Source organism: Oryzias latipes, chromosome 17 (assembly GCF_053564925.1).
Source record: "Oryzias latipes strain Hd-rR chromosome 17, Olatipes_Hd-rR_3.1".
Classification (NCBI taxonomy): Eukaryota; Metazoa; Chordata; class Actinopteri; order Beloniformes; family Adrianichthyidae; genus Oryzias; species Oryzias latipes.
Window position 1 is genome coordinate 18,180,297 of NC_136253.1, and position 25,394 is coordinate 18,205,690.

Sequence of the window (25,394 nt, forward strand, 5' to 3'; positions counted from 1 at the left end):
GCTTCCTTTTATTCAGATGAAACTGTTGCAGTGAAATGGAAATGATGCATTAGTTGTTTTTGGTTTTCCTATTTGTTAATGTATTGCAAGTTATATCATCACAAGATTGGTCACTGACATTGCAAGTTTTTGTCCAATTGTGCAGCCCTAGTAAAAAAATAACAAAAGGTTTGAAATGAATTTGTCCATTAAACTAATATGCACCGTCTGACTGACATTTAAATCTAAAACCAGTCATTGTATGCCATTTGGTAGAATAGGATCTAATTTACAAAATCCAAAATGAGATCTATACAACCCTGTGTCTTTTCATCGGCACTAATCTTGCGGTCAAGCTGGGGCGTAAATGCACAAGTGCTAGACTCGTCCCACACCCATCCAAAGAAAATCCACAGAAACAGGAAACAGATCATGAAGACGTCAGCACAGGAACAAAATACATTGTTTGTGTAGTGCAAAGCTGAACCACAGAAAAGAGATTCTATGGACATTTCAAGGTGTGCGTCTGTGTTGTTGCCACAACTTTGGTGAACCGTTCGTTTGATTTTGCTCCAGAAGTCAAGGGAGACCATTACCACAGGGTAATAGACATTGTGTGTTCGATTGTATTCCCCACTTTTTGCTTCATAGTTTCTAGACATACTAGTTTTGAATTCAGCATCCTTCAGAACTGTGGACATCATTGTTGACAACGAGAGGGGGGGGGGGGGGGGGGGGCAGGACAACCGTAGTGCCCAAGGGATTAAAGTCATTTTTCACTTTAAGGAAGAAGACATTCAGGCCCTGATGCGGTAAACAGTTCAACTGCAGAAAGACAAGTCGAAAACTTCTGTACATTTTTGCTTTGTGACACATTAAACAAACACCATCATCTCCTGTTGTAAAATGTTCCAACAGTGCCCTTAGTAAATGTTTAAAGGCACACATGCTTTTATGCTTTTTATTGTCTAGACGTTTTATGATTGTGTTAATTATGACTGTGTGTAAATTATGTTAAATATTGTCCCAGTTTTTGACTTTGCTTTTCTTTTTAATGTGCAAACATGTGGAGCACATGCTTACCCCCATAATTATTATCCCACCACCATGTTTTAATAGTTGCTTTATCTATATTTTCACATGTCAAAGGATAATATAGACAGAAATTAGTCCAAGACTAAATTTTAACATGTTTGCCTTCAGTAAAAAGCTGTTACAGAAATAACATTTTCTCAATGTATCCTAGAAAATTGGAATGACAGTGTCTGCAGTTTATTCTCATGCAAAAATGAGACAAACACAGGAGTGAACCTCTTTAAAAACAAGGTTTCCTTCAGTAAAGACAATAAACTTTATGAATTAAATAGCCAAAGAACAGCTGTGATGCTGTTTCATCCAACCTGATGCAACAAAACCTTTTCTGCTGCTGCCCACAGACAGGAATGCAGTACAAACTTTGGATGAATTAAAACAACCTTCAGTCCAAAAGTTGATTCTTTCATTACAAGGACAATTCAACGTCTGTGAAAGCTCTAGCAGATCTGATTCCTCGACTGGCATACCTGCTCTATGAAACTCTAGAGGCTGATCAAAAGAGCTTCAGGATGAAACGGAAAACCGAGCTGGGGTCGACAACCTTCAGAGGGTGCTGCCTGAAGATCACAACCACTGGACTCTCCAGGGGCCAACATGCAAAATCTGCATAAACACACCGGTATTTTTCAACAAATTGTGTAGCTTAACTTTAGAAGTCTAGTGGTGGTTACGTTTTTGTAAGTTCCTGTAAATACAAAACAGAAGGCTGGCAGCAGAATGAAAGTTTCGAAGCAGCTCTGAGTTTAGGAACTCCAACATTCTTCTTCTAGAAGCATACAAGCTGTAAAAATGTTGGTTTCTTATCACAGCACACATTCATCTTCATGTATCCTGGACAGAAGATCTGCTCCCTAATTCCAGCAGCTGGAATGTTAACTGCTTTCAAAGGTAGTAGGTGTACACTGCTACGCATCATCAATGCGTTTAAGCGTGTAAGAGCACACTATTTTATAAAAGCCCAACACTAATGTTTTTATTTAACATGTTCTTGTTGCATTTTTCTGATGATGGAGGACATATATTTAAAAAAGTAAGCTTAAAACTATATTTCTGAGTATTTCTTCAGGTCACTTGTAGACAAATAGATCCGTGTATGTCTTTGTTTTCTTCGTCTGAGCTGCATCTGGCCCAAAATTTTACAGCTGGATAGCTCCAACATTGCTCACCATTTTTGTTGCACTGGTTGTGAGGGGCTGGAGGATGGCAGTAGAGCGCATAAACAGAGAGCTCTCAGCAACGGGGAAGGGAGGGGGGGCAGGATTGCTCCACACCAACAGTCACAGGAAATACAACCCTCTAACATCTGTTAAAAAAAACTCCCAAACAAAAAAAAATAAAGCAACAACCTGATTATTTACAATAAAATGTAGTTGGGAAAGTTTTAAATGACTTTCAATAAAAAAAATGAGCGGACGACTGGAAGAATGATGCTCCAGAACCAGTAGAGTAGAATAGATCAGTGTTTTTCAACCTTTTTTTGAGCCACGGCACACTTTACCTTTTTATTTTTTTTATTTTTTTTTTAACTTGTCCTGTCCAACAGCTAGGCAGACAGATGAGAGCTGAGGGCCTCTTGTGTTGGACATATTTTACTTTAACAAGAGGGGTTATTAATCTTCAGACAAACCAAAGGTATGTCTGAATAAACCCCTTTTGTAATTGAGGCCAAACTTTATTAATTTCAATCATGTTTGAAAATCTTTGGTGTTGGACCGGATGGAAAAGGAAAGAGGGGAAGAAGAGAGAGGGACATTAGAGAAGGGGGGGGTAGGAGGGTGATAATGGGAGGGGAAGGGGGGTAAGACCATGAAGCAGCATAAAGCAACAAGTTTACTGGTTGTTAATCATTATGGTAAGGTTCAAATGTAGTACAAAAAGGGCGGGGCCTATCCACACACACACTCAAATGTTATAAACACACCTGCTAGCTGCAAAAATGTCCACCTGTCGACATGTACACAAAACAGATAGTGTTCACACGCATACTTATGCCTTTAAAACCAACTAGTGTGAAATATTTCAGTCATTCAATCATGCAAACTGTTAGTGCAAAGGTGAGCTAACACCAGTGCTCAGGTGAGTGTTTATGTTCTTCTAAAATGGATGGTGGAACGTGACAAGAAGGAGGGAGAGTGCCCAGCCATCCCCACCCCAAGACCCCCACCGCAGCAGCAGCGGCAGCCGGAATCCCCCCAACGCTACACGGGAACCGGCAGGGAACAACCGCCGCCCGGGCGACCAAGCCCGCCACCCAGGCCAGGGCCAGCAGGACAGCCGCAAGGCCCCCAGAGCCAGAGAGCAGGGAGGCACGGAGGGAAAGAGAGCGCCGCCCCAGCCCAACCAGGAGAGCAGCCCCCCCGCCGCGCCGGGAGCGCCCAACGCAGGGCCCCACCGGAGAAGGACGCCCACAGCCCCAGACGAGCACTCCACCACCACCCAGGAGTTCTGGGCATCCCCCCGCCCCCACCCCAGTTACGAGCCAGGACCCCCCAAGGGAGACCCGCTCCGCACTCCAGGCAGCCATCCGCCCGGCCCACGGTTGGTCCAGGGAGGAGCAAGGCAGGCGCCCACCGCCCCCGCCCAGGAGGGGGAACCCCGGGGAAAAAAGAGGGCCCAAAAGGGGTGTTGTAAAATATGGCCCGACCAGGCTCGGCCACAGTTGGAAATTTGGCGGGGCCCAGTGCACACTTTACCTTTGACAAATATCCCGCGGGACACCAGCATCCAAAAATTTAAAAATCTCACATGCATTTTTTATGATTATTGTGGCAGAAAAAGCTAGAAGTTGCAGATGTTTTTTCTAAAAGATGTAATAAAAGTTAATTTAGTTTTCCGTAATAATTTTCAACTAAATGATTTGACATTTTACCCTGGTAGTTGTTTTTCCCTCCAGTTTTTTAACATGCAATTTTTACATCCAAATATATTCTTTCTAAATTGTGATTTATTTTTTTTATATATATATATATATATTTTCAATGTTGGTGCAAAGGCAACTGTAATTTTTGAACCATCGAGACGACTGCTGTTGTGAATTTGGCTATACAAATAAAATTATATTGAATTGAACAATTATATCTTCACAATATGTTTGATAAATTTTACACAAAAAGTCTAACATTATATTTATGTTTTCTGTAGCTACACAAAAGGTGAACATGTTGAAGTTTTTAGTTTTTCTTTTGTCTTAATCAAAGATGAAGTCTTTGAAGACTTTAACAAAAATGTTTTATTTGTTTTTAGATGATTAAATTGTTTCAATTTAGTTTAATTGTGTCTGTTGGCCACTTCACCTTAACCCCTTTTTCTTAAATGTTATTTGTTCTTCTTAAATTGAACATATAAAATAATCCAGATGTTATTAGAAAAGTGTTTCAGTTAGAAAGATGACTTGGAACAAACTCTGGGATGTTTGGCTGTTAATAAACACAAACCTTGAAGGAGAACTAAACTGTTGACCTCTGATTTCATCAGGAAGATGTAAAAACTGCTTGATGTGTCTTCATTGTGATTTCAAAACGTTTAACAGGAAGACTCATTTTACGCTGAGATGCTGTCACTTTAACCCAATGCATCATGGGAGATGTAGTGCGAAATTGCCGCCGATCGCAGACAGATTCGCTTCTCTGATCTTCATTATTTTGTTTACTTGTTCCACGGTCTGACATCGGATCCCGCAGAAAGCTACACCGCTAAAGACGAGCTTTAGCTGGTATTTTTGTTGTTGAAGTCTTTAACCACTTCTGATTCGTCAGACTGATGGCGTGTGATTAAGCCTCCAAGAATGATTGGTGAAGACAGTTAAAGGGGCGGGACTTTTCAGAAAGCAGAGCTGTATCTGCAGCTAAATCGCTGTACCGTCAGTCTTATCAAAGTGTCTTTAATAGAATCAAATAAACACAAAGAAAAAAGTATTTTACGATCTTTCATATTCCTAACTACTCAGTGTTTTATCAGAGCCTGTTTGGATGAACACAGAGCCGATATCCTGGAAATGGTAAATGCTTTTAGATCAGTGAAAATGGGTACTTTCCCACAGTACACCTGACCATCTCCCACAGCACACTAGTTGAAAAACACTGGAATAGATAGACGCCGATACATCAAACACATTAATTGCTTATCCTAATTTTTGCATTTTTTTATAGGCAGAAACAGTTTCTAATGTAAGAAATGTATGATTTTAATCACTGAATTTCCACCTTTGTTCATTTTATATTACTTGTTTTTTGATTTAATTGAAAATGGTTTGAATGGTAATTAGAGAAATATAAACAATATAAAATGAATGCTAAACCAAATTCAGTTGTGAGCTTTAAAATAAAAATTTATTTGGATCCCAATAACTGGTATCAGTAAAAAAATCTCCAGATTAAAAAGTGTTCCATGAACTAAACTGCTTTAGAAATCCTTTATCCAGTTTTGTGCAATGTACATACACGCTATTAAATACGGAAACTAATCAGGAGACTCCGATAGATGAGATGTATAAGCTGAAGCCCACGTTAACGTTCTTTGGATGTTCATTAAAAAACAAAGGTTACTTTCAGCCAAGCTTTGCTGACATGAAAACATGGCATCTGACACCCTTTGCACCGTCATCATTTCTTTCTAAACCACCTGCACCACGGTGCTCTCCAATGCAGAGCAGATGTTTACCTCCTTCATACATGTCTACCAAATCTCGTCTATTTCACGTCTATGTCTCATAATGGAAATAGAGAATTATCACCTGGCATAATGTGTTCAAAAAGAACTAGGGTTAGCTAATAAAGTATAAAAACCTGTACACATCAAGGCTGACATTTGTTGTGTTCTCTGAGGAGGACATGCTTTTCAAAGACCAAAACAGAAAATTTGACGCCATTTATTTTAGTGGATTTTTTGTACTTTTTAAAAGGTATAGAATACTGTTAAAATGATTTATAGTAAAATAAACTGTTCTGGTAAAAAAAAAAAACATAGGACAAGGGACTTCATTCAGCAGCAGAAAAAACCCTCCTTAGGGTGATGTTAAAAACACAGTTTGCCTTTTTTTAAATGTCCAAACATCTGAAGCTCATGGTTACCCCCATTATTATAACCCCACCACTATGTTTTAACAGATTTAAAAGCTGATCAGGGGACAAAAAAAGTAAAAATGAACTTTATTCAAGACATGAAGTTTCATTACAAGCAAAATTTTCTGTATGGGATAACCACTGGTCAGCTTTGAAGAAACAGTTTCATAAATGTTGATGTTATTTTTGGCCCTTTCTGTAAAAGCACCCATGACATTTTGACTCAATGACCCACGGCCAGCTGGCGGCTGCATCTCGTCTGTGTTACGGTCTGATGTAACCCAGGAAAAATGTCTTGAAGTCTGGGAAGTCTCTGGGTAAACAACCAGCTTCTATCACCATATGCAAGTGTTTGTTATGAAGGCACCCAAATATGGAAGGACAAAGGACAGGAGCTGCAGCAGAACTAATCACACTGTAATCACATTACTTTACTACATGCTTTTTTATTTTTTTTAATACAACAGACAATGCTACTTTGAAAAACTAATGCAAATTCTTTTCATTCTGAAAGAAATGCATGATGGACTAAAGATTCCAAGAGTTACATGAGCAGTCAGAAATTTAACATCATCTTTGCACTTTTTGTTGACATAATCAATTACATTATGGGACATTATTGGGTCATTGTACATAATTTCACACAGTTGAATATATTTAAAACCTTCCCAATACTCAATAATGGCTTCTGAACAACATACTGAGACCAATTAAAGATAGTCTCTAGCGCCCTCTTCTGGCGAAAAACAACCATTCTGCACTTTTTTTAAAGATACATTTTTATGCTTTAGAAAGTAAAATATGATCCAAGTCCATAATCACAATCTGCTGGGGAAAAAGGAGCAAAAAATATGAAGGTCCTATGAAAACACGTGACCAACCCCCAATCATAAAAAAGCATTTCCTGTGTTAAAACAACACAAAGAGGAAGACGCATCTTTGTCGTTTCAGTGCTTCATTGTTAAAGAATAACTCAAACCAATGGCCAACAAGGAACAGTTTGAATAAAAATAGTAAAGAAAACTAGGCTTTCCGGCTCCAGAACCACTGTGCATGCATGTATATTCTGGATGACAGCAAATCAGATAAAGCAGCTCCAGCGGCTGCCAGGAACTGGAATTTTTTAATTGGAAATCTAATATGTCAAGAAACTGAGCCGGTACAAAAATAGACAACCATAAGCTGAAGTTTAGCAAAGTTAAAAACACACACACACCAAACTTTAAAACATCCCAGACAACCAGCAAAAAGCACAAAGAAGCTAAAAGGAAGAAAAGAGGAAGACTTCAAACCATCCCTCACAACAAACACAGATTTATCATGCTCTGTTTTAAAAGGACAGACACAGAAAGTAAGACATCCGAGTGAGGAGGTGACTTACGAGGCTTCTGGACCCAGATGTATATATGCAGCTTCCATGAAGAGTAGTAGATAAAGCCCAGAACCAGTACGGGACAGAGGATGAAGAGCAGCTTGTGTGTGGCCTTCATGGTCTTTCAGTTAATTCACATGGTACAATCCAGGTCATCACCTGTGGAGACAAGCGCAGCAGAGGCTTGAGCTTTATTTAAACAAACACAGAGACAATTTTTTAGGTCACAGTGGGGGGGAAAAAACAACAAAAAAGAAAAATAAAGCCCAAAACCAACAAAGACAATTAAAAAAAAATATCAAAAATGTTCACAGAATAGAGGTTTGTACCTTTAGTCTCATTACTTTGACATACTAGCTCTGATTGGTTTTTAATTACACCAGTGTCAAAAAAAAAACACCCTCGTCAGTTAACAGGAAACCCCACCTTTGCTCTGATGTCACCAAGACATTATATTTATCTGCTCTGGTAAAAGTTCATTAGCTGGGATACAGCGGCGAGTGAATCGTGACCAGGTCACACTTTTAAGCATGATCTGTGAGAAGGGGCCTGTTTCCTCTTTTCTCAGGTCCATTACTTTCACTTAATCCAAAAGCTTTCATTAGATTTGGCTTTTGCACAACATAATACCATGTGTGCAATAAACACATTTATATCCATTTCCATCAGCTCCGCTTTGGATTTTAGTCTCAGAAATGAGAAAAAGGAAGAACTAAGAGGTTATATAAAGAAGAAAGCCATAATACTGGTGCATAAGACTTCATGTTTTGAGCTGGGGGGGTGGGTGGGGTATGGCTAAGAGATGATTATAAAATGACTAAATTCAACATTAAACGTTCAGTTTTCATCCCTTAAAGCCACAATACCTGTTGATCCTGTCAAACTCTGCTCTTGAATTATGATTGTTATATACAAACACACACACAAGTCATCTGCACAACTACAATTTCCGGCTGTTCTCTTTAGATGGTGATTTGCACCCAAACGCATCATTCCAAACAGCAGATCCAGCACAAATAGACGCTTTCTGAGTGGCTTCCTTTATAAAAAAAAAAACCCACACAATTTTTACACTTATCTGAACGTCAAGTGAAATCAAACACAAAACAGGAGCTTAAATACGTCATATCAATCGGAGCAACCACGTCGATTTCTAATCAAAGAAAGGGCAGCAAACTAGCAGTTTTTCTTCTGTAAAAAAAGGAGAAACTTTGGTGCGTTTGCATGAAAGGCGGAGGGACGCCTCTTTACCTGGAGTTCCATACATAAACAAGACCGACATAACGGGACTTTTTGCGCTCCCACAGCGGAGCTAGCGGCCCCAAAACACCGTGAGAACTACGAGGCTTGGAGTTGTTTCCCGACCTGACGGTATATTTAAAGACTAACCATGTATTGCAAAACGGGTAGAAATAGCAAAGGGACAAAAATAGCTCAGCTAACTGCTCTAACGTTAGCTACGTTAGCTTAGCGGGTTGGCTAACGGGGATACGCTGGCATTGTGGTGTGAACGCTTTACCTTTAGGCCTGTAGCTTCAGACTCAGAGAGGAGCAATGCAACACGGGATACATACAAATATAGTTTTAGAACCAGAATTTTCCATTAACTTGAGTACATTCTAAAAACAGCGTGTAAGAAAAAAGATAGAGTGGACCGTTTACTTAATGTACCCTTATCAAGCTAAACGACGGCGCAACGACGTTTTCCTGTCTTTTCCTATGTTGTGGGTACCCACACACAGCCATCACCTTTCTTTTCCTTAAGTCCTGGGGTCGTAGGAAGATAAAGCCTTTGATAAAATTAAATGTCGGTCGTTTCTCCCTCGCCTCCAACCCATTTTTTCTTTAAAAAGAAAGAAATAAAATAAAAAATCTCTGTCGGTGGGACTTTAAAACAAGACGCGCGACTGAATCCTGAACTCGGCGTTCCTGAATTCTTGAGACGGACTAAAATGAGCACTGAGTCCCTGTATGAGTCTCCTGCACGCTTTTTCACGTGAGCACGAGCCCACAGCGCGCGCGCGTGTGGTTTTTTTCTTCTTCAGTCACATGAGGCATGAGTTAGGATGCGCCTACGCTCTGATAAAAGTGAAATACGACCGTTTCTGTTAATAAAAAAATAAAATTCATAAATGAATAAAGACTTTTGTTTATTGCATTTATTGCAACACGGCACCCCTCGTCAAATTCTCCTTTGTTATAGTCCGGTAATGTAAACGGACTGGACTGTAGACCTGCACACCCCACGACGTTCTTCCAAATTGTTCAAATGTCCGTGGGAGGACGTTTCAGTTGCACTATTTTAATGTCGTTATTTGCTGAGAAGTTTCTGGTTTTTTGTTTTTTGTTTTTTTTTTTGAAGAGGCGTTTGGTTTAGTCAAGCTTCATGAAATTATGAATATTTTTCAGATTAGTCACTCTTTTACCAACATTTGATGTGATTATTCCAAATTTGTATTTAAGGTTAAAAAAAAAAAATGAAAACCCGGCGTTTTTCAAACCAGACAAGTTAATATTTTGTTAATAAGTTAATATTTTGTTCACAAATAGTTTAATTATTCATTAAGTTAATTATTTGTTGTTTTATTCTTTGTTTGTTTATTGAAATGTGTTTCAAACATGTTATTTATAAAATACAGCCAACATGGCACAATATGGTGGATCATAATAGTAACCACAAAATTAACAACATAATAATAATAATAATAAAACAGACACATGTTTGAAAGGGAGTTGGGAGCTTAGCTTATTAAAGCCCCCCCCCCTAAAATAAATAAAAAATGAAAAAGAAAATAAATTTACATTTACATGTTCAAAATAGTTTAACAATCACAGCCATGTTGTTTTTTTAATCTATATGCAGAACAAGAACTGCAAATTATAATATTTGAATACGATTATTCATGTAGGACCACATGTTATGATTAAAATATTCAGATGTATGGTTAATTATATTATAATTCGTTTTTTGCCTACTGGCAGATATATTATATTCCCGTTATTTTGTATTTTGCCCATATCATTTTTTGTAAATATATTTGAAATTTTGGATATTTGGGATATGTATAGTTTTTGTTCTGGATCCAAGCTGTTTCAGATTTTTGGTCTGCACACGGAGACAGAAAATCTTCGTGCTAATGGTAGTTTACATTTCCAAGATCCTCTTAGTTTATTAGTGTTTTCTTAAAATATAAATAATTTCTGAATAATGTCTGGTAGTAAGTAATTAAATGCCTTATATGTCATTAATACTGTCTGATTTATATATAACATTATTAACATAACAGATTTTTGCAGAATACCTCCAAACTATGAAGCTACGCACACACCAGACATGTGACACGTTCAAGAGCGTGGTAAAAGCAGGTTCCTGAATGGACATGGGCAAACAGAACCTCTGAACCCTTTAGTGCTGCCAGTGTGTCCACTTCTAAATACTGATTTCAGTTACAGATTTGTACTTTTTAAGCAAAAAGGAACAACATACCCTTTTTTTACTGTAGTCTGTAAAGACTCTTACAGTCAACAGTCAGCCTAAGTATGTTTAGCTTCTTAGTTTCCTTGTAAAATTGTTTTGTTAGTGTACTTACTTGTTAACATGCTGACTTCCCTTTTATTAGCCGTCCCATAAAGTATTAGGCTACACGAAAGTCTATTTGAAAAAAAAAGAAAAGATTATAATGGCTAGAAAGTATTTAAAATGAAAGCTGGAGAGAGTGGTTGCCATAGAAATGATGACCTTGAGCAACGTGGACCAATCGCTGCATACTAACTTCTGACTTCAACGTGGCGTTGTCCATTTTGCAAGAAAACAAAAAAAAACAGCAACTGAAGGGAGCTATCATCAAAGTTGGACATAAACCATTTTCTATGGGTTACATCACACTTACTCTCATTACAGTCAATGTTCACCTCTCCACGAAGATTTGTGAAATGTGGAAAAAGAAGAAAATCTGTAGGAATTTGTTGTAATACTAAAAAACAAGGGTTTCATTGTGATTATAATAAGTTGGATATTAATTAATTTAGAACAAAGTTCCTATTTTTGTTTGCTTGCTTACTTTTGTTCTCCGGTGATACCATAAAGATTTAAAATGTGTTTTGTTTTTGTGATTTTGACAAACCACAGGCCATGAGAATAACAGCTTTACCACCTCTTAAGACCGAAACTAATATTTGAGCTTATACTTCCTACACAAGCAGTCACAAGCCCCTCCAGTTAAGAAAAATTAACTACTGTGGTAATATAACCCAAAATGTGATGGAAGCTAGATCTTAAAAGGTTACAAAACAAAATAAGTTTGTCCTTTTGGATTTGCTCTTCTTCATATTGTAAAAGTTGCAGCACTTACATTAGCTACTGATGCTTTCTTTATTCACTTTTCAAGAATGTTTGTCACTGATGTTTATTCAAAACCGAGTGTCTTTTAGCTGTAAATATAACCCAAAAAACTTCTGCTGTGGTACATTATCACAAGTGATCCGTGTTCTTAGTGGGTTGTAAAACAAGAGCAATAACGTCATCACTTTGATATAGTTTTAAGTTGAGTGTAGAACTCAAAATCTCTGCAGAGCACAAACATCGTGTTAAGCCTAAAGAAAGCTGGGAGTTTAACACAAATTAGAGTGGTGTGGAAACAGTCAATCAAGGCTTTCATCAACACTTAATGGAGTAGATTCTGCACACTTGCAGACCTGATAATACGGAGATATTTCTGTTAAACAGCAGTTTCCAGGCTTCAAGCTTATAGGTAAAATTGGTAAGTTCGTACAATATGGTATTACAAATGAATGACAGCTGTGTAAAATCTTATGTTCTGGCCAAAGTACTGGTATTTATCAAACACTTAGAAACCCTCTGCGATCATCTTTTAATCAATTTTCAAAGAGTTTCCATTGGTCTTTTTTATTATGAATATGTCATTTTTAGCCACAATCAAAAACCTCCGTTGTTTCCTAGAATATAGTTTCAGCAGAGCGACAGTAGTTCAATAGAAATTCACCTCTGACTGTTGGCATGAAGCAACCCCGCCCCCCATCTCGTCACCAATAACCTAGAGCTCTCTGTCTACATGTCCTCCCACTTTCTTACAGCCCCTCACACCCCACCCCAACCTAACATTAACGGTGCAACAAAAATGGGGAGCAATATTGGAGCCATCCAGCAGAACAGTTATGAGCCAGATGGCAGCTTGGATGAGGAAAGTGAAGATGTACATGGATCCAGTCATCTCCATGTGGATGTTGCTACATGCTACATTCACACCGAACACGATTCATTCAGCAAAGGGGTTCAGTTTCAATGTTAAGTCAATGTACAAATGTGACCTGAGGTCCTGCAGTGCTGTCTGAGCATTGGGAGCAGCGTGGCGGTCCGGCAGCAGCGCGATTTGAACAGCGCTGTGCTGTCCAGCGCTGTCCAGAGTTAAAAAATCAGAACTTTGGGTGAAGAAGACGTGCCGTGCCAACCAATCAAGGACTTAGCTCTGGCTTGTGACGTGTTTAACGACACGATCAGAGAGTGGAGTTCAGTCAGTCTCGTCCTGAACAATACTAAAAAAAATCCTCTAATTTTATTTTTTCCCTCCTTGCATTAATGCAGAACAGCAAACTGGCTCACAGAAAGATGGAAGTACCGCTGAAAGCTCCGTCATTCAGTCACAGCTCCTGCAAAAGATGATGGCTCTCACCTGACTGGGAGAGTCTCTGAATGATCTTGGGAACCCAGACATGGAGATGAGTTTACTGATGCTTTAGTAGAGGCTTTTAAAATAAACAAACTGGATCTCTCAACACCATCCGAATCTTCCATGTGCTGTAAATGGGATCTACACAAACACGGCTCCATGTAGCGATCAGGCTACAAACATCTTTTTTTGGGACAAGCGTTTGGCAGCCAATTTGCCAGGTCTTGAAACAGATGCGGCCGACGCAAATTTGACAAGCGAATCGCGTCTTTTGTGAATGCAGCTTCAGAATGGAGCAGAGAGGAGCTTGTGGCTTGCCCATTGTATTTTCTACATAAGAAATCTGCTCCGGATTGTCAACGATTTGAATACACAAATACACAGAAAGGAATTTTTGGGGTTAATTTTCTTTACGAATGTCCTCCATCATCAGAATTATGCCGTAAACACATGTTAAAACCACAACTTTCATCAGAGTGGATCTTTCCTCATTGTCCTCCAACAAATCCTGTAAAAATTAAAGTATAACTTAATTCATTTTTTGTTCAACCCCCTGACATCCTTGTGAAAGAATTTGTATCCAGTCTACTTTACGAGTTGCTTAGGATTTACCCATCCTTGTTTGATCTGCACCCCCACTGTTCATTTTCTTTTTATTTTGCAGGCGTGAAAGCTCATCTGGTGTGCCCATTTGAGAAATTGGGTCACGTTTTACTAGAAATTAAACTCTGGTGTAGTTCAATTTAATCTCACACCACCTCTCCAGAAAAAAACCCTTTCCCTGCACAGACATTATTGTTGGAGGGTTGATAGTCCCTTTCACTAGTTCCTCTTGGAGATTATTTTAAGAAACAATTAGGCAATGTTGTGCATTTGACCTTGTCCTTCGAACGGTTGTGGTTTTTGTTTCGACTGTCTCGCCGGGGTTGTGGTTGGGAAGATTTTACAGTGACAGTACCCAAAAACCAGAGTGATGCCAGAAACATCAAAAGTTGTTTTGATGACACACAACTTTTTCACACCGTCAAGCAAACATTTATCAATTGTCGAGACATTTTCAACAACTAGCAAACATTTGACTAATAAAATACGACTCATACGCTTTGTGAAATGAAAAATTATGTTTTCTGTTCCTAATAAATATTAGAAAACCTTAAAATCAGTATGATCAGATGGCCTGTGAGTGTGTGTGTGTGTGTTCTTGTATTTGGTACCTTGAGGGACTGCTTTGGGTAAAACCACCTCAAGGGGTCAGTTTGGGGAGATTTGAGTGATCCTGACGTGCAGAAATGCAGGTTCCAAGCTCGTGGTTGGGTTTAGGGCTTTAGTGTGAACAGAAGTGAAGTTGACATTGTCGTCAGGCAGTCTCTGGGCACACAGTTAGACTCACATCCTCAGTTTGAGTCAAACATGTACAAAAAACAAGAGCTATGCTTCCTTTAAGACACCCTAATGTTGTAATTTTTCCCCTGGTCTTGATTTAGGTGAATAGAGAATGCTGAATTTCAGATTTTGATTTAGTTAGTTTGCTTTTACACTTGGCACTCTCCACAAGCCAAATATAGAATTGGGCTAAACCAGTGACGTGTGGTGAGGTTAATGGCTGGTGAGGCACTGACGTCATCAGTCAGATTTACAAACATATGAACCATACTGAGTAACTTATTCACCATTTGATTGACAACAGTTAACATGTTTTGTTTAAAATATCATTTCAACGTGGTTTTTTTTCATATACAAACTGCAGCATAGTAAAAAACACAAACCTTATTATCATCTTACCTTTACTTGTAAATAAAGTCCATATGCCGCTCCTTCTGAAGAAAATAACTTGCAGCTTGCTATCACTTATTCTATTGTTTTTTAGCGTCATAATCTCAGGGCTCACCGGCGCCCCCTAACATGAGGCACGAGAATGTCTGGCCTCACCCAGCGGCTTTTTTGCCGGCGTTTAGCGCTCAGCACAAGAAACACGTCCATCACATACAGTTATTTATAAAAACAAACACTGTACATTATATACATCTGCTATATTATGTAAACTCAGCTCGTATAGTACAAGTGATTGAACCGACATACAGAGAGACAGCAGTACTGTCTGACTGCATAGGTATTGCGCAATCCAAGGTGAGGCTCAGCGGGCTGGTGCCTCATCGCACGTCACTTCTTATTATCTGAACGGCAAATGCGGAAATTTAGCGATTTTGAAAAGAAAAAACGCCCAAAAATGGCACATTTAAATGGAAAATGACTGCAAAGCACAAATTACTGATTAAATATAATAATTGAATTTATTTTTTCTCTTTTCTTCCCATAATGACTGCACGTCACTGGGCTAAACCGACCCTGATTCTCAATTTTAGGTGAGCTTTTACACCTGCTAAACGTGTCAAATCATCCGAGGAAACAAAGTCTGGTGACTGAGATTAGTTTTTCTTTTAAGAGAAAAGTACAAAATATGAAATCACAGTGCATCCATTTTTTTAAGTACTAATTTGAAGCACTTTGACTTACCATGTGTATAAATTGCGCTATACCAATTAACTTGCCCAATTTTAAGACTAAATAAGAGATTAAAAAAACAGTGCTGTCGTTCATCCAGAGATCTTGCTTTAACTAGCTCTCTAATAGGGAGCTAACATCACATGGGCAATTTGGTTTGCTCACAGTACTTTCAACACTATACAAACAACAGGTAATCGTTTGGTTAACCAATAACAGGGATTTAAACAGAAACAGGGATATGTCTTCAAACCTAGAGCAAATCTCTAGTAGCTGATGTGTCTGTAAAAATTTATGAGGGAATACTACAGAAAACTAAGCTGATGTGTTATTTTACTTTAAAAACAACAGATAAGTAGTGAAGTAATAATAAAAAAAGCATATTGAGTTGGAAAGGTTGCAACATTTTGACTAACTGATAAGGTTTAACAACCTCTTTTACTGGCAGCTTCTTTCACATTTTTGCAAGTCAGTGCATTTGCATTTTTCACACTCCATTGGTGTTTTCATATTTAAGCAGCTTACTGAAGCACAAATGCAAAATATATGTCACATCAATTTCTTAATGTGGTAATTTGATTGTATTTGCATTTTAATCTGTTGGCCTGCTTATTTTCTCAGGCATGAGCCACATCAGCACAAGGAAAAGTGCTGACAATCACATGATATGTACCAAACAAATATTTACATTCCACTCAATGACCCATCGACTCCCGGGAGGCTTTACACTCCCAACCAAGTTCTACCCAAATGAGTTTCTATGTCAGATACCCAAAACAGAAAGGGTCAGTTTCAGCTTCTGTTTTTACATTTTCAGTTTGTGAGAACTGTGTCAAAGTGCATTTTCAATAAAATTTAAAAAAGGTCTTGTGAACTTATTGGAATCACCTAAACCAAAATGGATCATTTCAATCTTGAATTAGTAGGAAATAGATTGGATATTAATCTTAAATCCTTGTGTTTGTAGTTGATGCTTTTCTTTCATCCTTTTTGCAGGCTTGAAACACCCAAGTTGTGAATTTGCACTTTAAAAGTCATAATCCCCTATTTTTTATGTTGTAGGTATCAAAACTTCAGTAGAAATTCTTATGGGAGATAAAGTTGTCAGGGGTTTTATCCATAAGTTTTCTCTTTTTGCTGACGACATTTAGCTATTTATTAAAAACCCTTTCTTCAATACCCCGACTTATGTTGGGAATTGGTACTTCAAAAGTTAGCTGACTTTAATGCTCATTACGCAGGCAACATAAAGCCTTTTTTAATCTGAGTAAACACAACTACGGAAGCTCAGAATGACAGGAAACCAGATGCAATCGTGTAGATAAGCAGGAACCACAAATCATTCAGATTAAAGACAAAACTTTTCAACCAACAACATGCATATTAAAAGCATGGATTTAAACAGATTTCATTCTAGCGCTCTGCCACTTTGTTAATGCAGCCCTAATGCAGTTTCAGCTAGGTACCGGCAGCCATTACCGCATATAAAGGGAATGAGTAATGCGCTTACTTGCAGAGTTTGACAGTAATCCCAGTCTGTGTGGTGCTGACCTGTAGTTCAGGGTGACATGAAACGAGTTGTTTTAGGGGAAGCAGGAAAATGCTTATAGGTGGTGGTGGTGTGTGTGTGTGTGTGGGGGGGGGGGGGGGGGCTGTGATGAGAGGAGTTGCTTTACATTGACCAATAGAAAGTCAACTGAGTAAAGGCATTTACTTTTTTTTCTGGGGCAGATCAGTGGAGGTATAATTTTTTGGTAAGCGGGGAGCCTGAAACTCAGTCATGAGGATTTCACAGACCAGAAACTTCCGAAGTTTAGTTTGGTGCAACAAAAACATTTATAGAAACTCACTTTACCTTCATTTTTTGTTGTTGTTGAGTTGGGTGAAGTAAATGGCAATCAACAGAGACAATAAGTGAAGAGGTTACATGTCTGTTTTGAAAGATTTACATGTTTTTGCTGTTCAATGCCTTTATTCCAACCATTTTTGAAATAAAAAATTAAAGAGGATTGACTTTAACTGTCCACTTTTTTATTTAAAAAAGAACAATTTTGTGTTTTTGCGGTAGTTTACTCTGGCTATCCAAAAAGGTTTGGCTCAGAACGTGAAAGTATCTTGTGAAACAGGCCAGGTTTCACATAGGAAGAAGGAAACAGGTTTGTACATGGAGAAAAGGAACCAAATCTAGATTCACAGCTGTAAATTTATTCCTGCCTGGCCTTTTATTCCACAGAGATTTCATATATTTGAGGCAACATTCACAGGACAAGACTCAAACAGAATCCTAGTCCCTTTCACACTTTCCACACTTTCTCTGTTTTTGAAGTGATTTCCAAATTTGGGAGTTATAATTTGTAGAAATGCTAATTAAACTACAGTATTCTGTTATATTTTATTCTATTCTGTTATGCAAACTAAGGACATTTCATCCATCAACAGTTACATCAAAACCTGAGAGTGTACCTTAAAATCAGACATCAAAGCTCAATGCAAGCAGAGTCACTTGACTGTCATGTGACTGCCCTGACGCAGTTGCATCCCATAATACCCGGCTGAGAGGCGACCCCGAGGGAGCCGCTGGCCTGCAGAGTGCAGGCATAGGTCAGGATGTGGAGGAAGGAGCTGGTGTTACGTGGATGTGGGGAGACTTGTACACACAATGCCTGGGAGTGTCTAAAGTAACTCCTCTGCGGCTGCTTCACAGCAGCAGACACAAGGTGCTTTTTGTACAACCGGGCTCCACTGAGGGACATTTCTTTTTGGTCCTTTGTGTAAATTAGCTTTCATTCGATCGTACTTGTTTATATTGAAGCTCCACGACGGATGGAAAAGAAGGGAGTGAGAGCAGGTTGCACAAAAACCCTTATCTGTCTTTGACCAAAGAGCAGAAGCCAACCAAAGGGAGTAAATGACCTAGGGCAATGCATTATGGGTATGGAAAAAAACCCTCCAAATTACAAATCTGAAAATATTAGAAATACAAAAAATTATGTCTATGTTTTCCTCGTCTGAGCTGGTATCTGGCCCAAAACGGCTGGATAGCTCCAATATTGCACAGATAATGTGAGGTTTGTAGCAGGGACTAATGGGTCATCTGAAGTGGAGGAGGTCTTAGCCAATAGTCCCACCACAATTCAACGGCCAATTTCTAATGGCGCTCTGCAAAAACTTTGTCCAAGAAAACTGCATGATTTTTTTACATTTTTTATTTAGGCTAAAACAGCAAAATCACGATTAGAAAAACCACTGGGGACGCTTTCATAATAGATCAAAGGATGATCGGGGTGGGACATTACATTGTTGTAGCGACTTGCATCATGAAATTGTTGTTGTGTTCTGGGATTCTGTTGAGGTTTGTGGTTCACTTCTGTGCAGCTGCTGTTTCTGGCGTGGTTGTGGCCCACAGCAACCTTCAGAGACTTAAGAGTTAAAAAGTACAAAGCACAAACGGCCATCTCCAACTCCAATCACATCCATCAGAACTTAGCAACACGTTAATTTTAATAAAAAGGTTTTTTTTTTGTTCACTTCTAAGGGTTTGAACCACACTAGGGGTTGTTTGTGCTATCCATTCTGTATTGGAGCTTTGCTCTAAAATCAAAGCTCCTAAAGGCGACGGTTCTCGGTCTTGCAGATAAACTGGTAAGGTTTAAGGAGAATCCTTTTCAGAAAAAAATATTTCACCAGTGGCAACGCTCCATGGACTGTCCTGCAATTCAACAAACGGAAGCTAATCATATAAGTAAATATCAGATGTGTATTACAAATAAAAAGAAAACCCTACGACTCTTGATAAATGTGAATCACAAGAAAAGTAGGAAAATGTCTTTTGTAAGTCCCTTTCCAATCACCTATTGATCTGTTTTCAAAGCGTTTCTTGTGTTGTTTTCTAGGACATAGTTTCTGCAGAGGAGAAGGAGTTCTATAGAAATTCATTGCTTGATTTTTTGGCGTGACCATTGCCGCACAGCAACCTCGCCCCCCCTCCTATTCCCGTTGTGGAGCGGAGTAAGGAGCCCAGTTTATTTTCCCTGTCCAAGCTTGTTTAGGGAAACAACTACCACTTCAAAGAACACTGTGTGTAAAACGGAAACCAAATCAGGTGAAAATGAAAATGATAAGTGTTCCTCGTCCTCGTCCTCTACATACGTGAAAGGAAACGCTGCATTCCAGAGCAGCAACAGAAATGGTTTGACTAAAACTTCATTCAACGACAAACCAGCTTCAACTTCTTTAGTCGAGAGATCTGCAGGATTCAAGCACAAAAAGGCATCCCAACGGCTAAAATGTGGACACAAAACGTTATCAATAGGAGTTTCTAAGATGGCGGCTAGCAGCTCTTGGATTGTGGTGTTACTTTTGTGTTTTTTGTCCTCCTCTGCACATGTAATTATTGGTTACTTGCATATATTTTGATTTAAATTTATATTTTCACCACTCCAAGGCTGCTACAATTTCTTTCTAATATGTACAATGACAATAAAGGCTTCTGATTCTGGTTTTACCTTTTGAAACAGAGGTGGGAGCATTTTTTTTAAAATCTCTAACTGGATAATTTCTTGTAGAGCATCTGTGAAACCAAAGAGAAAAAAAAGGGAAAGATTGTTAATATTCAGTGCATCTCAAAGCTGCAGTCACAACACGTTCTGCTCTAAAACCCCTGCGCTTTTACCACACATCTACCTTTTTGATAAGTCACGTAAACGTGCTGCACACCAAACCATACTTTACATCACTACCAAAACCATATTAGCTTGGATTCTAGAAGTTTTTTCAGTTTCATTTTCTTCTACTTTTTCGGCTGTTCGGTGAGCAGACGTCAGACACACAGTCCCTCTTTCCCCCACTTTCAAAGCCGGTGCATGAAAGGTGCACAGAAAGGCCAGCACCTGCAGCTGGAAGAACACGTCCTGACCTTGCGTTCCCGAAAAGGCCGGAAAAAAATGAAAAGCAGCCGCCATTTGCTGCAGACGCTCACTGAGCCTTGTGGCTGTGGCTTTCTCCCCCACTGCACTGGGATCCCACTTATCAGCAGAACTCGGTGAGAAGTCTTGCAAAAAAAACTCAACCTGTTCCGTCGATAAAGGTTTCCAGCAAATTTTTTAGGTTTGTGGACAGAGGAAAGAACAGCTGAGTGGAAAGAAGAATCGTGGAGATTGTGAACTTTTGGGTAGAAAAATGTTGCATTGTTTGGTTTAAGGTTTATTGTCAGCTAACTTTTATATTTCCAGAATATAAAAGAGGCTAAAGAACAAAATAGCTTGAAATGTGCAAAAGGCAGGCAGGGAGGAGGACAACACTGCTGTTCTGAGGCACCAGCATGCGCATCTACACAAGATGCACTTTTGTGAAACCTGCAGAGAAACTGAACTGGAAACCACTGAGGTGATGATGAGGTGTCATCAGCAGGAAGTCATTAAAATAGATTCAAACCGACATGTTTCTCATTCCACATCAATGTCTAACAACAGGAAGCCATTCCTCCGCTTGAAAGAAATTGTGGACACTTTTTTTAAAACAAAGAATTTTTTTTTCTTTCAAATTTAGCCGCTTAGTGCCAGATCTCACAATTGAGGCAGACTGTAGAGCTGTGGCTGCACCCCAGTGTAGTGGTTTGCACTCTTGCATTGCAGCAAGAAGACTCAAATCCTGGTTGGGACCTTCCTGTGTGAAGTCTCTGCTTGTGCATGTGCGGTGATTGACAGGTTGATTTGTTGCCTCTAGGTTTGCATGTGAGTGTTTGGCTGCGTCAGCTCCAGCAACCCTGTGACCGTGAAAGAGGTTCAGTGGGTTTTTAAAAAGGATGGATGGGTAAAGAGCGTTAGAAATCCAAATTTTAAGCTTCTGGGGTCTTGGGTTTTTATTCTTTCTTGATGTTGATCTTTAGCCACCTTTGACGTTCATACGTCGCTCCATGATGGCCAACCTGCCTTTAACGGCCGACTCTCCTCCCGACCGCCATCTTCCACATCCACTCTATTCAGATGAGGTTTGTGCATCAAATGAGGTGAGGACAGACAGTTGTTTGCTTCCTGCAGCTGCACAAAAAATGTTTTCAATCAGTGACAAACACCCAAGTTTCAAGTCATCCTTCCTGCAGCTGCAATCCACCCACTCCACTATATGAAACCTGTAACTGAGAAGCAGTGCTACTAAAAAAAAAAAAAAAAAGAACAACCGGCAGGTAACATCCGGTTGTTGTCGCACAGCGTCTACAGACATTTTGCACATATTGCATGGATGAAAATTGGTCATAAGTGAATACATGTTGAAAACGTGAGAAAAGTTGTGGCCTTTGCATGAACTTTTCAAAGATGTATCACAAATGAACCTCGTTATAACCGCAGAAGAAGTACAACTTAACCACGCAAAGAACACGTATATCAACGTAGAACATGAACCAGGCCTCAAATACATAATTTACACGTGATATATTAGCAAAATAAAAGTTACACATCAGTGGTACATGCATGAAAATAGGAACAGCCGTGGAAAGCCACAAATTTTCCCATGCATATCACAATTATCAATTTGAATTTGCATAAGATTTACCTAATGTGTAAATGATGTAAAATACGCATAAAGTCTGTAATTCTCACCAGCTCAAAAACTCAAAACCCAAATTCACGTCAAGAGCCGTCAGCCAAAACCCTCGACGCACATCTGCCTACATGGATGAATATTGAACGCAAGAAACACTTATTATATCACGCATGTATCACGAAAGACTAAAGTTTCCTATATAGAAATCACGCAAAATGTACATAGTGTCTGTGTGGCACTCGAGCTCATATTTAGGCTAACCCTCCAAACACATAGTCACATCTAACCACTGTGGTAATAGAACCCCAAATGCGATGTCCGGTCCTAAGAAATTAATGTGTATTATTTTTTTAAAAATTCAAAATGTTTTGACAGCTTTATCAGTATCCGGCAGGGGTTTCACTGATTACAAAATTGTCATGCAAGTGGAAAATATTCAAAGTTGTTTTGTAATACTGAAACCAACCAAAGTGGTAAAATAAAATAAAAATTAGAGAGAAAGTGTCACTTTACCAGACCACATTAGCCTTAACCCTTGTGCTATCCTAGGCACTTTGACATTGGGAGTAGGGTCATCTAGACCCACTAGACAATGCTCTGAACCTTTTTTCTTCAATGATTTGTGATCTTCACTGGTGTCCATGGATTACATGAAATCTTTCCACCTTTATCCTCCTTTGTCATGGTAGGGAGAAAACGTCAATGTAAGGGTGGGGTCATCTAAGATAGCACAAGGGTTAAAGAACCTCAACACAACTTGGTACACAACCACTGTCATATCACAAGACGCATCTGCAAAGCCGCAAAACCTTCTACTTTATTATTATCATTATTATTGTTTTTGCTAAGTTTCTAGTTTAAACACTCAAAGCTTCAGAATGCATACAATCTCTGCATACAGTTTTTGAGCTGGGAGAAGCTATCGGAGCAGATGGTGAATGCAGATAGCATTTAAAAGGCTCCAAGATGTGGCGATGTCTCACAGGGGGAACATCGTTTGCAGCGAGACCAACACACATCCGGAAAACTGAACGTTTGCTCTGCCTTTAACCAACATTAAGGTCTTGCTTAATGTTCACCCTGTGGTGCTAAATTCAAAATTTTTAGAATGTACAACACGTGTTCACAGTACTTCTCTTATTTTAAGCACGTGGTCTTTGTTAGAACTTGCAGGGCATGATGTAATTCTGTAAAAGTTATTACTTGTCCATTGTCTTGGAAAGACTATATGCAGCTACTCAAACCCACAACTTTACCCTCAAACCAGTTATTTTCAAAGTCCAAAAATATTTTTTTCTTAAATAAAAACCATATGAACCATGTTTAAAGAGACAAATGTTAAACTTTTGTTCAATTTTAATAATGTCTTCTAGGCATAAAGCTTTGATGTTTCGGTAATGAAACCGGCATCCTTTTATGTCTGATCCATTTGTGTGATTTTTGTTTGTAAATAAAACTAAAAATCTTTTCATATTCTATGCTTTAGAAATTTTAAGGAAATTTCCCAACTTTTTAGATTTGTATAATTTATTGTGACTCCAAAGAGATTATTGCTAACTGTAGCTTCTCCAGTGCTTTCAAATATATAATGTGAAAAAGTTCAAAAGATGAACGGGGAAACAAAAAAATGCAAAAAAAAAATTTGCAGAAACAATAAAGTGTGATGATGATGCAGCAGCATGACAGGGTCACATCTCTCTGATCGATCAGGTCGCTAAACTAGAATCTATTGCTGGGAGGTTCTGCAGAACTTTGACCCGCTTAGCCGATGCTAAGTAGCCGCTGTGCAGCTGCAGTGCTTCACTCATTCTTATCAGAGACCCCTAAAAAAAAACATTGCAATCCGCGTTTTTATATATTGCTGGCAGCAACATGGCTTAGAGTTTCGGTTTGGTATCCATCCAAAGTAAAAACTAAGTAGTTCATGTCTTATAACAACTAAAAAAGCTGCCTCTGGCTGAGGTCTTCCTGTTCTTTTGTGTGGTGTAGAGCTGATCAAAGAGGCTCTGCGTGCTCTGCTGCCAACTAGTGGTCGGAGAGTGAAGTGGTAAAACAACAGTCCGAAGCAGTAGGACGCTGATAAATAATTAAACAGATATCGCTCTGACAGCATTTTGAATCGATAGAAGTATCGCCAAAAGAACTATCACGATATTTTGCAGAATCGAGTTCTTCCAACACCGCTACTCTAAACTGGAAAAAGGTCCTTCTTAAAACAAGTTTAAAAATAAAAAACACAAGATGTTTGGGCTTGTTAAAAGTGAAAAAATCTGCCAATGGAATAAATTTGTCTTGGTAATATTTTCCTTAAAACAAAAAGGGATATCTTGTTTTTCTAGGACTAAATTTAATCTTGAAATTAAACATTTTTTTCCTTCACAATTCTGCCTTCTTATTGCATGAGTTTGACCCCACCACATACTAAAAATAAATTGACCACCCTCCCCCCCCCCACAAAAAAAACAACCAAACGAAAAAAAAAAAAAACAGTTCAAAAAACGTGGGGGAAAAAAACTTTTGTTTGGCCAATCTTAAAATGGCACACATGCCACCAGGTTAAGTTTACAACCAGTCCAAAGTTTTGTTGACCTTTGACCTGGGGAAGAGGCTGTCATCTTGAACGAAATTTTTTTTTTTTTACCTTTTTTTCCTTCAAAATTTTTTTGCTCCTCCTTGGGATTTCAATCTATCACTTTTTACCTCCTTGAGCATTTTGGGAAGCTACTTAAAGAAAAATTTTGGAACTACAAGTTGTAGATTTTGAACAGCATTAGCGTGGCGTGCTCATAAAAGTTGCATTCCCCTGTTGCCTGTACATTTTTTACTGGAATAATGTGAAAATGTTATGTCAGAATCATTGGCTCAAGCTGAATGAAACATTATAACTTATAATATGACTATATAAAAAATGTTGGTGTGATGAACAAAAAAACCTTTGCTGCCAAGGAAATTCAAAATTTTACTTTTGACAATTCTAAAAATTACATAGACCTGTTCGTCACCTCCAAAGATTAAATAGTTGCTATGGAGATAAAAACCAACAGAAAAGCTGCCATTTTGAAAACAATTTTTTTTTTTTTGGAAGTGTTTTTAAAACTTTGCTCATCAAGTTGCTGCCTATGTTGTTCCAGAACATGAATTACACGAACCGATTCA

The 25,394-nt window shown here is 38.7% G+C and overlaps 1 protein-coding gene across 26 annotated transcripts in view; it reads right to left on the bottom strand.

Annotated features, from left to right (window-relative positions):
• st3gal3b (ST3 beta-galactoside alpha-2,3-sialyltransferase 3b) overlaps nucleotides 1-17,330 on the bottom strand; it is a 61,529-nt gene extending 44,199 nt beyond the window's left edge. For 4 of the 26 annotated variants that reach the window (XM_011486313.4, XM_011486311.4, XM_078933973.1 and 1 more), the window contains exons 1-2: nucleotides 9,256-9,528; nucleotides 7,516-7,665 (exon numbers count right to left, since the gene is read on the bottom strand). In XM_011486313.4, coding sequence (XP_011484615.1) covers nucleotides 7,516-7,624 — 109 coding nt within the window. In that variant the 5' untranslated portion in view covers nucleotides 7,625-7,665; nucleotides 9,256-9,528. Of the gene's footprint in view, nucleotides 1-7,515; nucleotides 7,666-8,757; nucleotides 8,947-9,025; nucleotides 9,565-15,707; nucleotides 15,823-17,205 lie in introns of those variants that run through there. The other 22 variants (XM_078933971.1, XM_078933969.1, XM_011486309.4 and 19 more) reach the window with 14 other exon arrangements.
• Nucleotides 17,331-25,394: the final 8,064 nt, after the last annotated feature.